The sequence below is a fragment of the Triturus cristatus genome, chromosome 7 (assembly GCF_964204655.1).
Source record: "Triturus cristatus chromosome 7, aTriCri1.1, whole genome shotgun sequence".
Taxonomy (NCBI): Eukaryota; Metazoa; Chordata; class Amphibia; order Caudata; family Salamandridae; genus Triturus; species Triturus cristatus.
The window spans coordinates 17,811,795-17,827,884 of record NC_140590.1 but is presented as its reverse complement, the minus strand read 5'-3'; the positions used below and the strand labels follow the sequence as shown (position 1 = coordinate 17,827,884).

Genomic DNA, 16,090 nt, shown 5'->3' with positions numbered 1-16,090 from the left:
AAACTGTAATACTTTTTGTTTTAGAATTTCCCTAAGTATTGTAGTGTACTCTTTTTGCATTGGAAAGCCAAAGGCACTACTGTTTGTGTGTTTTATGTATGTTTGCATATGTGTGTATGTGCAGGTCCACCAGTGATTTTATTTTCTTTCTTAAGTTCAGAAATGGCATTAAGAGTGGAAGAAGCTGCTATTCTATCCCCTCCAGGGCACGTGCGGATAGTAACATGGCAGACTATGTTTTATCTCTCTCTCTCTCTTCAGGAAAGGTGACCGAATCTATCATCAGCTGAAGAAACTGGGGTCCTCTATGGACTGGGATCGTGCCTGCTTCACCATGGATGATGTGAGTAACGGCTGCTATTGCCGATACTCTCCTCCCACACACAGGCATTTGCAGAGTTGCTGCCTCTTTGGTCACCTAAAATTTGGAAATGTCGGTCTCCCACCCAGTATTGCTGATTTGTTGAGCATAGTCTTGTACGGAAGTTGGAAAGACATGTATCCTTATGATTATTTTTAGACCGCACATCCTCAGCACCCTTTACTTGTGGGATTTGGCTTTTGGGTCAAGAGAAGCTTTAAATAAATGAGAAATACCTTCTGAGAATCTTCAACTGCTCCGTTCATAAGTTAAGAATAATATAAACATTCAAAGGCATGGGCTCGGTAATGTGTCTGTCAGCTGAACACTGGGCACTAAGAACTATATATCCATCCTACAAGGGTTTCCTGTTTAGGGATCCTCCTGGTGATTAATTCCATCTGAATTGTGGACATTGAAGTTGGCATGAGGGCCAGTGTCCAGCAGCTTCATTGCTTGATGAGCAAAAAGACAGGAGTATGTTTTCTACTGCTGTGATGTGTCTTTAAAAGTGCCCTTAATCGTATATAGACAAACACCCCTCCCACCTCACTCTCCAGCAGCCCTTTCTTAAATCCAAGATGGAGGCGCAGCTCTATGGTTAGGTCGACTTTTACTGTTTAACACCCACTTCTGAAGGATGCCACTTACTGCAGGTTCCTCCGCTTTAGAATGTGCCCAGCTGCCATAATGGACCCGGGAGAGTTTTCTGCATAGTCCCGTCACACTCGCAGATGGCGTTGTGGGGCTCTTCCTAGACTCTGATCCACCCTAGAAGTGGCAGCTGAAGTCTCATTGAAGCATGCTCACATCAGTTTTTTTCTTTCCATGTCTCAGTATACTGATTCACAGCAAGCGGCTAAATTGTTCTCATCAGTTGATGGATTTTTGTATGTTAGATTTCTTTCTAGTGTGCAATGGAACATGCCCCCTCCTAAAATTACAGGCTACAGTTAATTAAGCCTTATATGGGATGTCGCTAGCAAATGCCTGACATATCTCCTCGAGGTATATCCCTTGTGTTTGGGTTCGGGCCATAGCTCCAAGTTGTGTGACAGGTGTGCCCTAACGCACAGGAAGGTGATTGGGATCGTAAAACCAAGCTGTACGTCGCCAAACACCACAGGAATTTGCAGACGCCCCATTCCAGAGCCTGACATTGTTCCGGTCATCGCTCACCAATCGTCTTCGCGGTCAAAGTCTTCATGTGAGTCCAAATCCCAAAAGAAACATAAGAAGTCCAAGTGGCCCTCATCTCAGCCATGCCACTCTCTTTCTAAGAAGTCATGAGGACATCAAGGTGCCCCCGGCGGTGTTCCTAGCCTCCTACTGAGAAGCTTATTCTGTAGCTGATCCAGACGCACCCCTAATTTCCAGGTCCATCGGCCACGCCGCAATAAGTTGCTGTGTTCAAGAAAGTCATGTTGTGAATCTTTAACACACTACCGATTCCCTCTGGCGGGTGTTCGGGCCCAAGGATCCATGGAGGCCTCAAGTCGGGACTGCCCTGAGCACTGTTTTTGTCTCGAAAACCTGCCACTGGTTCAGCTCTGTCTCCAAAGCCAGCTTCATGTCTGGTACGGAGATCCACGCCAGCACTAATGCCAAAGAAGAATGCCTATTCTTTTGTCCTGACTCGGAACCTAACCTGATTCAAAAGCCACTGAAGTCCTGTCCTGGACCAGTCTCAGCCAGTGGCTGCTCATTCCAACTCATCCAAAACCGCACCTTTGCCTCAGAGCCGCCTCCCAGAGCGTTCCCGCATGGATTCCGATCAACGCCAGTCAGCCTTTGACAACGATGGAGATGATGGGGGTGAATTTCTCCTACAGGATGATAACAATTTCTATTTTGACCTACAAGAGGCCAATGGACTGTGTTCTCCCCTGGTCCCTCAACAGAAGAGACGGCCTCATTTGCTGTGATCTTTAGAAGGCCTGATGAAGTCTGTTGAAGTAGAAATGTATATAGTCTCTGAAGGTATGTGGCCTGAGCCAACCTCTTCTGAGCCCTTATGGAACCCTCATAAGCATCGGGGCTAAACCCTGTTTCTTCCCACTTGTGAATAGACAGGTAGCACATTGCCACAGCCCTCCTAGTGGTGCTGGCCTCTGCTAGCACAATCATCCCAAAATATTTTACCACAACCCCCTCCATATAGAGAGTCAAATACTTGAGACATTCGGGAAACAAGTGTTCTCAACTAGCTGCGTCCTCTGGACAGGCAACACCAGCTGTTTGCTGGGCTGGTACTTCCACTTAATATGGGACTCTGTTGCAGAGATCTTGCCAGCAGTCCCAGGGGAGTTGTAAGCCAGTTTGACACTGACTATTCAGGATGGCTGGGACGTGGCAAATATATCATACTGTCGCGCTTGAACCTGACCAACTATTTAGGCAGTAGTCGGGACTGGCCTTTAGATGGGTCTCGCCTCCCCTCGCACTCCCTCTGTCGCTCTATGCCCATAAGGCAGTATCCCCAGCAGTTTAATGTCTTTCACGACATTGGCAGGGGTTTTGCCTAGCAACCATGTCAAGCCCCGCCACCCGACAGTAAGCACCCCTGTTCTTATAGTGTTGTGGTAGGGAATCCAGCAGACAGCATCCAGACCCACAGGGGCAGCAAACCTCCTGGCTCTGCAGCCTCAGGACACTTTAGCTTTACCTTAGCAGCACACAACCACCTTGTAGGAGGAAGTACGTTTTTTTCCCCCCCAGGTAGCAAAACATCCGACAAGCAAGTCCTGAAGATATTTCCATGGGTATCCGTAAGGGTGGCTCTGTGGCTTCTTGGTCTATTGTCCTTCTGCATTCTGCTAGTCAACCAAGCCAGGTGGCATATGTGGTCTCTGCAGCAGGATCTGATCCCTCAGTGAGCCCAGCACCGAGGGAACCGGTCAGTGCATCCATGTTTCGGAAGAGACTGCAAAAGATCCGCAGTGGTGGCTGTTTGACCTAAATTGGACCTCCAGTTGACCCCTCTCCCTACCCCCACCCATAGCTGACCATGGTGACAGCTGCATAGCTCCTGGGTTGGAGAGGTCATCTAGGAGAGGTGGAGATCAGAGGGCTCTGGTCTCCATTGTAGACCCCTCGCTACAGCAACTTGTTGGAGCTGCGGGCCATTCTCTTGGTGTTAAAGGCTTTTCTACCATTAATCAAGGGAAGGCTGGTTCAGGTCCTCGCTAAAAATCCCCACTACCATGTGGTATTGCAACAAGTCTGATAGGGTCATGGGCCCTGTGCCAAGAGGTCTTGCGCCTCTGGACCTGTCAAGGCATTTCCCTGATTGGGGCAGATAAACGTAGTTGTCAATAACTAGCAGGTCGCAAATGGCAATTACATCTGAAAGGGGCACAGGGCGTCTTCCAGCAGTGTGGAGAACACAGATTCCGTCTGTTCGTCACAGCTGAGAACCTGCAGTGTCAAAACTATTTCACATTGGATTTCCCAAGAAGGCTCTCTCTTGGAGACAAGTTTGCCTATAGTGGAGCACGGGACTCCTTCTCGCCCCTATCTCTCATGTCCCAAGTTCTGAAGAAGATCAGAAATGACCAGGCCCAAGTCATTCTAGTGGCTTCGGATTGGGTAAGGAGACTGTTGTACCCGAAGCTTCTGGGCATGAGCTTCTCTTCTCCGATTAGTTTGCTGCTTCGGAAGGGTCTGCTATTGCAGTCGCAGGGCGGGGTCTTGTACCCTGGCCTGTTCAGTCTACACCGCCATACGTAGAGATTCAGCGGTGGCAGTTGATTGCATTTGATATTCCTTCTGAAGCAATCGTTATCTTCCTTGTGTCGAAACATCCCTCTGCAGTGTCTGTTTACATTGGAGCTGGTGTAACACATATAAAATGGGCCTGTTGCAAGCCAAACTGTCAGGTGTCCTGTTATTTGTGTTCTCTTTAGTCCAGCAAAACTTGCAGTGGCAACTGTTAAAGGTTATTTGTGGCCCTTTTGGCTTTTTTGTTTCTGGACCAGCCGTCCTTGTTTAAATCTCCTATTGTAATGCGGTTTCTTACAGATCCAATCCACATGTTTTCCTCCAAACCGTTCATGATGCCACAGTGGGACCTTAATGTGGTTCTTGCGTTTCTTATGTGAACCCCTTTTGAGCTGTTGCACAGCTGTCTTCTGCATCTCTTGACCTTTATGATTGTCTTTCGCAATAACATAAGTTTGTCGCGTGGGTGAGATTCAAACTCTGTCAGTCCAGCCACCTCACACAACCTTCTTTCCCAAAAATACAGTGCTGCGGACTAGAGCAGCTTTTTTCCGAAGGTCGTGTCAGACAATCCATCTCACTTCCAATGTTCTTTGTTCCTCCTCACCCCTCAAAAGACTTGAGGAGACGTTTGGACCCCAGAAGAAAGCTGAGCTTTAACATTAATCCCACCAAAGACGGTCGGGTAGATGATCCGCTCTTTGGCACTTTCTCTGAGACAAAGAAAGTCAAGGCAGTGCAGAAAAGGGCTCTGTTAGGGTGAATAGTCCTCTGCATTAAGCTATGCTACACATTGGCCAAACAGTAGCCCCCAGTGGGTTTGCGAGACCGTTCCACCTGGGCCAAGACTGCTGTGCTGGTATGCAGAGTACCTCTCCTTGACATTTGCCAGGCTGTGACATGGTTGGCGATGCACACGTTCATAAAGCAGTAGTGCCTTGACAGCTGGGTCTGTTGGGAAGGCCTTTCGGCCATTTGATCCTGCAGGTTTTTTATAAATATGAGTCATTCCACAGACGCACCATCGCAGTGGGAGGGATGGGGGAGCGTCCCTCGCCTCATACTTCCACAACAAGATCACAGACATACACAGCAGCTTCGACAACCAACCAACGCACAGCATGACCGAACAACCACCCCCCACCACCACCCTCCACGCCTGGACCCCGATCAGTACCGAAGACACCATCCGCACGATGAACTCCATCCACTCCGGATCACCGACTGACCCCTGCCCTCACCACGTCTTCAACAAGGCCGACGCTGTCATCGCACCCCACCTGCGAGACATCATCAACACATCCTTCTTCACCGCCACCTTCCCGGAGAGCTGGAAGCACGCCGAACTCAGCGCCCTACTCAAGAAACCAACAGCGGACCCCACCGACCTCAAGAATTACCGCCCCATCTCGCTTCTCCCGTTTCCAGCCAAAGTCATCGAGAAGACCGTCAACAAGCAGATGGCCGCCTTCCTCGAGACAAACGGATCCCTCGACCCCTCTCAGTCCGGCTTCCGAGCCAATCACAGCACCGAGACCGCCCTCATCGCCGCCACCGATGACATCCGAGCCCTGATGGACAATGGAGAAACAGCGGCCCTCATCCTCCTAGACCTCTCCGCGGCTTTCGACACGGTCTGCCACCGCACCCTAGTACGGCGCCTCAGCAACGTCGGAATCCAGGACAAGGCGCTAGAATGGATCATCTCCTTCCTCGGCGGTAGAACACAGAGAGTCCGCCTACCACCATACAAGTCAGAGGCCTCCGAAGTCATCTGCGGCGTCCCCCAAGGATCGTCTCTGAGCCCCACCCTCTTCAACGTCTACATGAGCCCCCTCGCGGCCATCGTACGCAAACACAACCTCAGCATAATCTCCTACGCCGACGACACCCAGCTGATCCTCTCCCTGACCAACGACCCCGCCGCCGCCAAAGCCAACCTACAAGAAGGGATGAAAGAGGTAGCCGAGTGGATGACGACCAGCCGCCTGAAGCTGAACTCAGACAAGACGGAGGTCCTCATCCTGGGCTCCTCACCCTCCGCCTGGGACGACTCCTGGTGGCCTCCCGCCCTGGGCACCGCACCCAAACCGACAGACCATGCACGCAACCTGGGCTTCATCCTGGACTCCTCCCTCTCCATGACCAGGCAAGTCAACGCCGTCTCCTCGTCATGCTTCAACATCCTACGCATGCTACGGAAGATCTTCTGGTGGATCCCCACAGAGACCAGGAAGACCGTCACCCAGGCCCTCGTCACCAGCCGACTGGACTACGGCAACGCCCTCTACGCCGGCACCACCGCCAAGCTCCAGAAGAGACTCCAGCGGATCCAAAACGCCTCAGCCAGACTCATCCTCGACATCCCACGAACCAGCCACATCTCCGGACATCTGAGAGACCTCCACTGGCTCCCCGTCAGCAAGAGAGTCACCTTCCGCCTCCTCACCCACGCTCACAAAGCCCTACACGACCAAGGCCCGAGCTACCTCAACAGCCGAGTCAACTTCTACGCTCCCAAACGCCACCTCCGATCCGCCAGCCACGCCCTCGCCGCCGTCCCCCGCATCCGAAGAGCGACTACAGGAGGAAGGTCCTTCTCCTACCTGGCCGCCAAGACCTGGAACTCCCTCCCGACCGACCTGCGCCTGACCCAAGACCACCTCTCCTTCAGGAAGAAGCTGAAGACCTGGCTGTTCGAGCAGTAGCGGCACCCCCCCCCCCCCCAGCGCCTTGAGACCCTACGGGTATGTAGCGCGCTCTAGAAATGTCATTGATTGATTGATTGATTGGGGGTGGATGGTTACTGTTTTAGTATCTATTCTAAAGGTGAGAAAGCTATGGTTTCAAGTATCCATTAGAAGAAAAAGTGAAATGCCTTTCGTAACACTGTCAAACCGCAGTTTCTTCCTGCTTTCCCATTCCATAGAATAGACTTTTTTCATCTAAAAATTTCCTGAACACTGACATAAATAATTGGTCTTTCGAGCTCTTGAGTTTGCGGACTCTATCAAGAAAGAAACTGACGCCTGTGAGTTTTGATGGCCTTGCGCCCGGCTACAGCCATCACTTCCAGGGCGGGGCAGAGCAGGGTCTATGCAGGGGCTCATGACACCACCTGTTGGCATGCAGGGACCATGGTGAAAACATCTTCCTGCTTCACTCTGATGTGTGGGGATATTCTAAAGATGAGGAATCTGTGCTGAGATCCACCAGAAGGTGCATTACCGAAAGTAACTGTTAATTTTATGATTTACAGAGAAAAGTACTGTTCCCACTAGGACGTCGCCCATCCATTGACGGATTAGTCACAAGGTAATCTATTTTAGTGGGCCTTGTAGTTTGAAAAAATATATTTTTTCTTTTTTGCCAGAAACTGTCATATGCTGTCCAAGAAGCGTTCATCCTTCTTCATGAGCAAGGAGTTATTTATCGCAGCAAGCGTCTTGTCAACTGGTCCTGCACGCTGAATTCTGCCATCTCTGATATTGAGGTGCGTATTCCTATCAAGTAATGGGGCAATCACTGAAGTCTTAACTGAGAGGGAAGGGAAGCTTTTGTATTCCTTTTTAAAGAGGGAGCCTCTTTCACTGTTTCTTTGCTGCAGACTCTGGCTGCAGCGGTGCACTATTTCCTCTTTTCTCAGTCCTTCCCTTATCTCCAAGCCCCTGTACTAGCCTCCATGAAATTGCCTTCTTCCCTGCAACGTTAGCCTCCCTTGTGATGCAGCTTCTCATATTCTGTGACCCAACACTCTAGACGTTTGCTTTGTGGATTGCCACAGCTTACACAGTTATGCATCTCCAGCTCCCTCCCAAACCTTTGAGTACCACACCTTGCATATACCCAGGGGCTTTTGATTCATTGAGTATGGTAGATACTGCCTCATCAAGTGGAGGTGAAATACTGAAATGATTTTTCCTTCATGTTAATCTTGTAACACATAGTCTGAGGTTTTACTGCATGAATCTTGTCTGGATCCACATGCTGTGCATTATTCCCGCAGCATGTGGATGTGTCCAGATTAGTCTCTTTTCTACTTCTTCTTCCTTTTTCTTTTTTTTGCAAGGATGTCACAGTCGAGTATTCTGTGCTCGTGTATGGTCAATGAGTGGTGAGTTTGTATGAGCAGAGTGAGTATCAGGGGTGATGGGAGCCGATCAGGTATCGGGGTAGGCGGTAGGTCATGGAGAGCTATGCATGCCAGCTCAGGTGGGGATGGGGAGAGAGGGATGTTGTGGGTAGAGTCCAGGTTGGTGAATTCTCCCTTGAACATCAAGAATATCAGTGGTGTCTGCATAGTGGTGGCCGGTAGCGAAATGTAAATGTTTTTGTACTTGTATAGCGCACAGCTACCCGCAGTGGGTTTCCCGACGCTTGTACGAATACCGCAAGGGAACCCTTCCTGGTTTTCCTTGTGAAGTGTCCACTCCTGGGCACCCCCATGGTGAAACCAGGCATCCCTCGCGCTGTGGGGGCCGTTGTGGAGACTAAGCAAGCTATTGCCCAGAGTTGCAGCGTGGGACCCATGATTAGAAAGGCACTGAGGCGAGAATATCCGGTCAGAGGAATTTATGAGCCCGAGACCCGCCGAGGCGGGAATCGAACCCAGGTCCCTGGCAAGAGCTCTGCATCAAGGTCTGCCTGTTCTAACCATTGAGCCACACTTCTCCACATTGAGCCACACTTCTCCACGAAGAGTAACCATGTCCCTCCTGGGCCAAGGGATCCAGGTGTGGTTGAGATCGATGTGACGGAGGGGTAGTGATCATTGGGGGTGTGGAGAGATTTCAGTTCCATTGAATTTGTTATAGGATTTTGTAGTAGAGTTGGGGTGTAATCCAGATAATCTGGAAGGGTAGTGGCGGGGGGTGTGATTTTCTTGCTGTTCACTGCTTTCTTGAGAGTAGGGAAGATCATGTCTATGGTAGCGGGATTGGAATTAGTGGCTTGTATAAGGATATTACCGTTGTTGTATATGGAGATGGTACCATTCGCAGAGCAGAAGTCCGACGTGGCTACTGAGAGTTTGAGGGCATGTAGGAGAGTAGGATCTGCCTCTTACGTTGCCCCCACTTTTTTCTGATGTTTACACTAGTTTCTGGCTATAGTCTGGCTGGGACCCTGCTAATCAGGGCCCGACCTCTCTGTTCTCTCTAAACAACTTGGAGTGCATATTAGGTGCACTAGTGATTGGGTACTGTGGTACCTTATGTGCCCCTAGTATATGGTACCTTAGGTACCAAGGGCATAGGTACTTCACAGGCCTACCAGGGGCTGAAGCATGTATTATGCCACCCCTGGGAAGCAGACAAAATCTGACACCACAGGCCTGCTACTGCAGCCTGGGTGAGGTAGTTTTAGCACTCCTCACTGAGATATAGGTTCACTATATCTCTCCCTGCACACACATTTATACCTATCAGTCACCCCTAAGGCAGGCCATATCAATCCTGAGGGCAGGGTTCTTGGTTTCCATGTGAGGGGGTGCCTCTGCCTTAGCAGGGCCCCTCTGCAGCTCTCAGAGTCCATTCTCTGGGGCTATTTGTGAATGCGGTCAAACCATATACTCTAAAGTGCATTATAACCTCGCGGTAAATGCTAACTCTGGGATGGCTGCATCAAAACATGTCGTGTTTGGTGACAAACGCTCTGGAATCCTATCCCCACACCAGTAACTGGTGTGGGAGTATGATCCCACCCTTCTAGAGGGATAGACATGTACCCACTGTGGAAACACGGTAGAATCCTGAAGAGCCCTGGCATCACAAAATGGATGCCACCAATCACAGAAACTGGGCTGCCCTCCTGCTGCTGACCGAAACTCGCAGTGCAGGAGGCCCAACAATAGGCATCCTGTCACAGGGAGGTGTGGCCACCTCCCAGACAGGGTTTTTTTTTTTTTTTTTAAAGTTTTTATTGAAATTAGACAAATCAAATAATACAGATTTTGCGGCTGTGCGATACACAAATAACCAATCAGTAGCAGCATTGTGACATTTCCGGTCCTGAGATAAACAATACCACATCATGAATGCAACCGACAACAAGACCCCATCTACCAATCCATCATCAACACCTGCCCGAACCTGAACCAGGGGGATCCCTGACCCGTGAGCTGTCTCCAGGGTGCTAAAGACGTCCCCCTCCCCTGCCCTCATTTCTAACATGGGAAAACGCCACTCGGTGTGCAGTACCCGACCCCAGGAGCTTAATATCCCCGCGTCGACACCCCGGCAGGACCCATGCATCTTCGTAATAGTGGGTTGGTACGACCTACCCCACTCCAGTGGGAGCTATTCCAGGATTCGGGGGTGGAGGGGTCGAGCCAGGCAAGCCTGCAATGTATGTTTTATAAGGGCCCCAGATGTCCCTAGGACGCGCTATCGTTGGGAGGAGACTAGAGTAGATCTCGCTATTCGTGCTGCAGAAAGCCATGGCTGTAAGCCATGTCTTGGACGTGGGAGCTGTCTTCCTCCCCCAGTGCTTTGCTATCTCCCGCTTGGCCAGAAGAAGCCCTAGAGAGGCCAGTTTACGGACATTCTTCGGGAAATTGACCGTATAACCCAACAGTGCGACCTCAGGAGTGGGAATGAGTGTAAGCCCTAGCATCTCTTCTAGGATCTTGTGAACCTGAGCCCAGAATGTCTTCCCAGACAGGGTTTAGTGTATTGGGGCTGGGTGGGTGCACTCCTAGAGTGCTTTGAAGTCCTGCACTGGGGGAGCAGTAGGCTCCTCTGTGCATACACCAGTTCAAACCGGCTCAGGGGCTACCTGCCCCTGCTCTGGCGCGAAACTGGACAAAGGGAAATGGGTGTAGCCACCCACTCCCCTGACCCTCCCATAGATGGGGTCATCCAGCAAGTCCCTCCCTTCCTTCTAGTATAAGTTGGGAAACCCTCGCCATTGCAAACTAGATATCCCTGGAAGACGCTCTGAAGAAGAATCCTGGACCTTCGACGTTCCACTACCTCTGGAAGACTGAAGAATCTCCCTTGGAGTCAAGGAGTGACTCCCCTGCTTGGCAGGCACCCAATCTTGCAATCAACGGTCGCAAACTTTCCCGCTCCCGCTGGAGTCTGAAATCCCTGCGTGCCAGGAAGAGGATTTCCTGACTTCTCCAAGGCCATCGTGAGTCCCCAGCGACGCTGAGGCAAGTGAACCCCAGGAGTGACGAGGAACCGCAATCCCTGTGTACCGTGCACTATTTTTGAGTGCAACCCCTTCACGACGTTCTACGAACTTGTGCATCAGACCACGTGTGGTCCAAGCCTCCAGCAGGAAACCCCCCGAAGATCAGAGGCCTACCCCGTCCCGAGTGACCGTGGGCCCCTGTTGAGCGAATCCTCCCGAGGCGTCTTCGCGATCCCTTGCCGGTTGGCTTGTGGGTCCCCAGAAGACTTTTCTACAGTTCCAAAGGGCTCCCCTCGTTGCTCCAGGCCTGCCCTGACTTACCCTTGTTGGGTGAGTCCCTCAGACCTTGCTGGTCTGCACCGCTGACTTTTTACACTTTCCACGAGACTTGCTGTTACCAAGGCTTGTTGGCTCCAATCTGGTCGCTGACACCGCAGTAAGCTGCAGACTTCGTGGGAATCGCCGAATCCAGCTCCTGGTCGTCATCGACGCCTCCTGGACCTCGTGGCTGAAGATTTAAGACACCCATGGATCACCTGAAATCACCCGACGACTGTGGGCATCCATCTTCCTTGCCCTGGGTCACTGCCAAGTGACTTTGAACACTGTCCCCTCTGCTTTCAGGTCTTCCTTCTTCTGAATCCAGCCTTGGATTCCACCGGACACTTCTCCTGTCTTCACAAGCAGCAAGTCTTCTTTGGCTCCCATTGAAAACGACGCCTCAACCCGACACCAAAAGACACCTATGCACCGGCTTCCCTGGGTGAGGTAACTCCAGCACTACGGTGCTCCTGTGTGTGTTGGCTCTAGAACTACGTACCCTGTAAGTGACTTGCTTATAGACTCTCCCGAAGTATCCTAAAACTTTAAAATTCCAACTGTGACTTGCTCCATTGAAGTCTATTGGGATCCGCGGCTGTGTTCTCACACTGCATGCGTCTCCCGTGGGTCCTTTACTTACCTGCCTTGGGTGGATTAGTGAGGCCCCAGCGCTTCTGAAGGCCCTAGGTCTTGTCCCTTTGCAAGTCGTTCTTCTGGAGTCTCTTTTTTAGTATATGGTCTGGTACGCCCCTAGGGCCCCAGCCATATTTGTGCTTAACTTGTTGTGAAATGTTGATTTGTGCCTATGTTCCTGACTTCTAATCTCATAAAGAGATTAGCAGAGAGTTGTTAGTAATAAATACATATATATTTGATATATATCCCTGTGTGGTGTCCTTTTCATTTAGTAACTCAAGAGATTATAAGGTAAAACAAGCTGCTTTACATTCCTCTGAGACTTAGCCTGAAGGCTGCTCTCCACAGCTGTACAAAAGGGGGTGGTGATGGACGGAGCAACAGAACCAATCAAACACTCACACCCAGTCAACAGATCTGGGTTTGATCCATCACCGTTCTTTAGCCCATTCTGCCACCCCAGTTCAGACATGGCCATATGCAAATCAGTCTGACCCTGTGCCTCATGGGTACAGTCCAGCCCGAACTGCCAAACCATGCCTTCCCTGGACCGGAAACAAGCTTCCTAGGACCGGTTTCTGGCATTTCAGCCGTCTTCAGCCAGGCTTGCTTGAATCCAGTGGCAAAGTGAGCAAGGGACTCACGTCTGAGCATACCCTGCCAACTTATGGTGAACAAAGCGGTACAAAAAGGGGTGGTGATGGACGGAGCATCAGAACCAATCAAACACTCACACCCAGTCAACAGATCTGGGTTTGATCCATCACCGTTCTTTAAGTTGGCAGGGTATGCTCAGACGTCCAGGGAAGACATGGCTTGGCAGTTCGGGGTGGACTGTTCCCATGAGGCACAGGGTCAGACTGATTTGCATATGGGGTGGCAGAGTGGGCTAAAGAACGGTGATGGATCAAACCCAGATCAGTTGACTGGGGGTGAGTGCTTGCAATGTTCATCACTCCGTCCATCATTTCCTTTGGTTTTGCTCTCTACAGCTACCACTAGGATAGCTTTCTTTAAAAGGTTGTCTTAAACCTATCTGTGGTAAATTTAAATTACCTAGACTTAATTTATGCGGTAAAATTCAATAAGAATAACTCAGTAAAAATAAGAGGCAGAATCCGTGGTATTTGAGGTTATAAAAGGGAATTTATTCCTTACAAAGGAATTATGGTTCGAACCAGGCAATCGGGTTCCGTCACCACGAAGGTTCAGGAAGGGATCAGCAATACATTATTGACAGGTTATCATATTTATAGTAAATGCATTACAGTAAAGACATATGCAGAAGGCGTTACAGCTGAGAAGAGAGATAAGAATACACATACGTAATGAAAAAGGCGTTACAATAGGCGTGCATAAAGGCGTATACTAGAAACGTCATTATGATGATGACACAAGTGGGTGGATCCATAAGAGAATCCTGCAAAGTCAGCAGAAATACATGGCAGAGATGCGCGCGCAGCCGCATGACGTGTGATTGACGTGTAACTAGAGGGTGAAGGGAACTTGACATTTAGCCCTACATGAGGAGACAGAAGTCTGGGATGTCAGGACAACCTAATCCCAAATCGTATCTAATATCTTGTGTTTAAGGAACTATATTATCTGGAAGGGAAGGTCTTTCGGACAGAGCCTATTCTATACTGACTGCTAGTGCGTGTACAAGCGTCTAAGTGTCTACATGAGATGCGAGGGGGCATGGGCCTACCATGGTAACGAAAGTCATGAATTACTTGCACGGAGACAGTAAGGCCGGGCCCTTTGCTCTGCAGCTGGAGGAATGTTTACCTAAGCTACTAGACAGGAATGCATTTCTCGAGGAGCGGAGCAGATAACTTGAAAGCTGAATACAGTTTTGGCAGGCAACAGGCCGGGCTAGGCACCGTTAGCCGCGCAGGGAGTAAGACAAAGTTCATGGATACAGATAACGGTCCAGGCTGGAGCATTCAGAGGCAGAAGCAGGAAAAGCTCGATGGCAGAATTCAGGGCCTACCTTGCCAGAGCTGGAAAACGTGAAAAACGTGAAGAGTATACCATATAAAGACGGCGGCAAGGCATACTTAGGAACGGAATATCTGACCCATTCATGGCAGATCTCAAAGAGGACATATTACCGTTGGACACAATTGTATTTGCGTCTTCATAGCTTGAAGTGGAGGGAACATACATGTACTTGTAGCATGTACATGGAGCCGTTGGGGTCTAGATAGGGGACACAATTGATCATAAAAATTCATATTTCCTCATTCCCTCCTTGTCCCCTACGGACCCTTCATGAAATATCGATCTTCAGGAATCCATCAATCTGTTCATGTAACATCATTTGCTCTTCTTTCTTCTTCCGGGATTTTGAATGAGAACTTGAACGTGGAATACACGATGTGGCACACAGGCCGCAAATCGCTGGTCCACATTGTAGACACAGGCAACAACTGAATACTATGAGAAGGCCAATACCTAGGAAGGATAGGACTTTCCATCCCCAGGCTGACAACACGCTCCAGAACCAACCGGACCATGTCCAGGTGCCTGGATTCTGATGTATCTGGTTTGCAATCTTGTGAAGACGAGTTATGGCTTTATATACGGATGGCGCGTTTTCTGTAATGAAAACACAGCAACTTGATCCGATGACCCTACAGGCTCCGCCCCTATCGGCTAGGATGACGTCAAGGACAAGACGATTTTGGAGAACAACAATCCGCATTGCAGACTGCTCCTCTGTTAAGTTGCCTAGGGCGGAAGTAGTTTCATTCACTACTGCTTCAAGGGTTCTGGTTAATCTACGTATCAGTTTACTATTTGAGACAACACCTATGTAAGGAAAGAGACCTTTATTGAAGTCTGTATATTGTTCCCATGCTGTTTCAGTGTAGTCAACAATCGGGATATCTCTCTGGGGTCTATGGTGTACTAGATTGGTATTTCTATGATAATCAGGAGGGGCTAGGAAAACAGGTGGCAGAAGGAATGCAATGTAACAGGTACCATCCCAATCTAGAGGTAAACGTATATATGCGGTATGACCACATATGAAGTAGGAATGACGGGAAGCTCTAAATGTAGACTTGCCTTGATCACTGAATTCGATCACAGTAGTACATTTACTATGACGCAAGTGTACTGAACCATTCTTTCTTACACATAATTCACCTTTGACTGGTAATACTGACATAGCAGGCAAGACTAGTGCAGCTTCAGATTCAACATTCAGAATCATGAGGTTAAGTGTAAAATTACCTAATTCATATACTTCATTTTCTAGGTCAGTTCCTGTTCTTTTGGGAAGTCCCTCCTTGTTAGGGTAACAGGCTTTAAGCAAAACTAAGTTCAGGTTTCCCCATACCCAGTTGCTCTGGTAAACTACAGTGTTTGAATCTAAAGAGTTAATCAAACTAAACCATGCTCCACAGGAGCCATTGTGTGTGAACGGGTACGGAAAGAGAGGCAGAACTCCTTTGTATTTCTGATAGGGAGGGAGTCGGCCACATATCCAACAATTTGTAGCATTGCTGGTCTGATGGGAATGATGTAACATACTAATGAATGTGTTGTTGCGCAGCGCAAATCTGTAGGACAACTCATGTGGAGGTAGTTCACTAAAAGAATGTTCGGCAGTAACATTGTAAGCAGAATGAGCACGCTTGAAAATAGGATAGTACATGTGCAACAGTATACTTGCAGCAATAATCAAAAGATTTAGAAAAAACATAATCAACAATGTCACTATACAGTGACTATAAAGTGATTTACAATATGCACGTTTCTTGAGCTGTTTCTGTCTATCTCTCTCTCGATTTTGGTCTAGAGGATACATGTCAGAGACTAATTCAACCGATTCACCTTGGAGAGGACTTAAACAATCAAATTGTCCGACTTGTTAGACCTTAATTTCAGTTTGTATTCCTGTGATTCGGT

At 49.2% G+C, this 16,090-nt stretch overlaps 1 protein-coding gene across 2 annotated transcripts in view; it reads left to right on the top strand.

The window, feature by feature from the left end:
• The window catches only part of VARS1 (valyl-tRNA synthetase 1), a 246,999-nt gene that overhangs the window by 60,085 nt on the left and 170,824 nt on the right, over nucleotides 1–16,090 (top strand). For both annotated transcript variants that reach the window (XM_085615512.1, XM_085615511.1), the window contains exons 10-11: nucleotides 262–343; nucleotides 7,455–7,574. In XM_085615512.1, coding sequence (XP_085471638.1) covers nucleotides 262–343; nucleotides 7,455–7,574 — 202 coding nt within the window. The remainder of the gene's footprint in view (nucleotides 1–261; nucleotides 344–7,454; nucleotides 7,575–16,090) is intronic.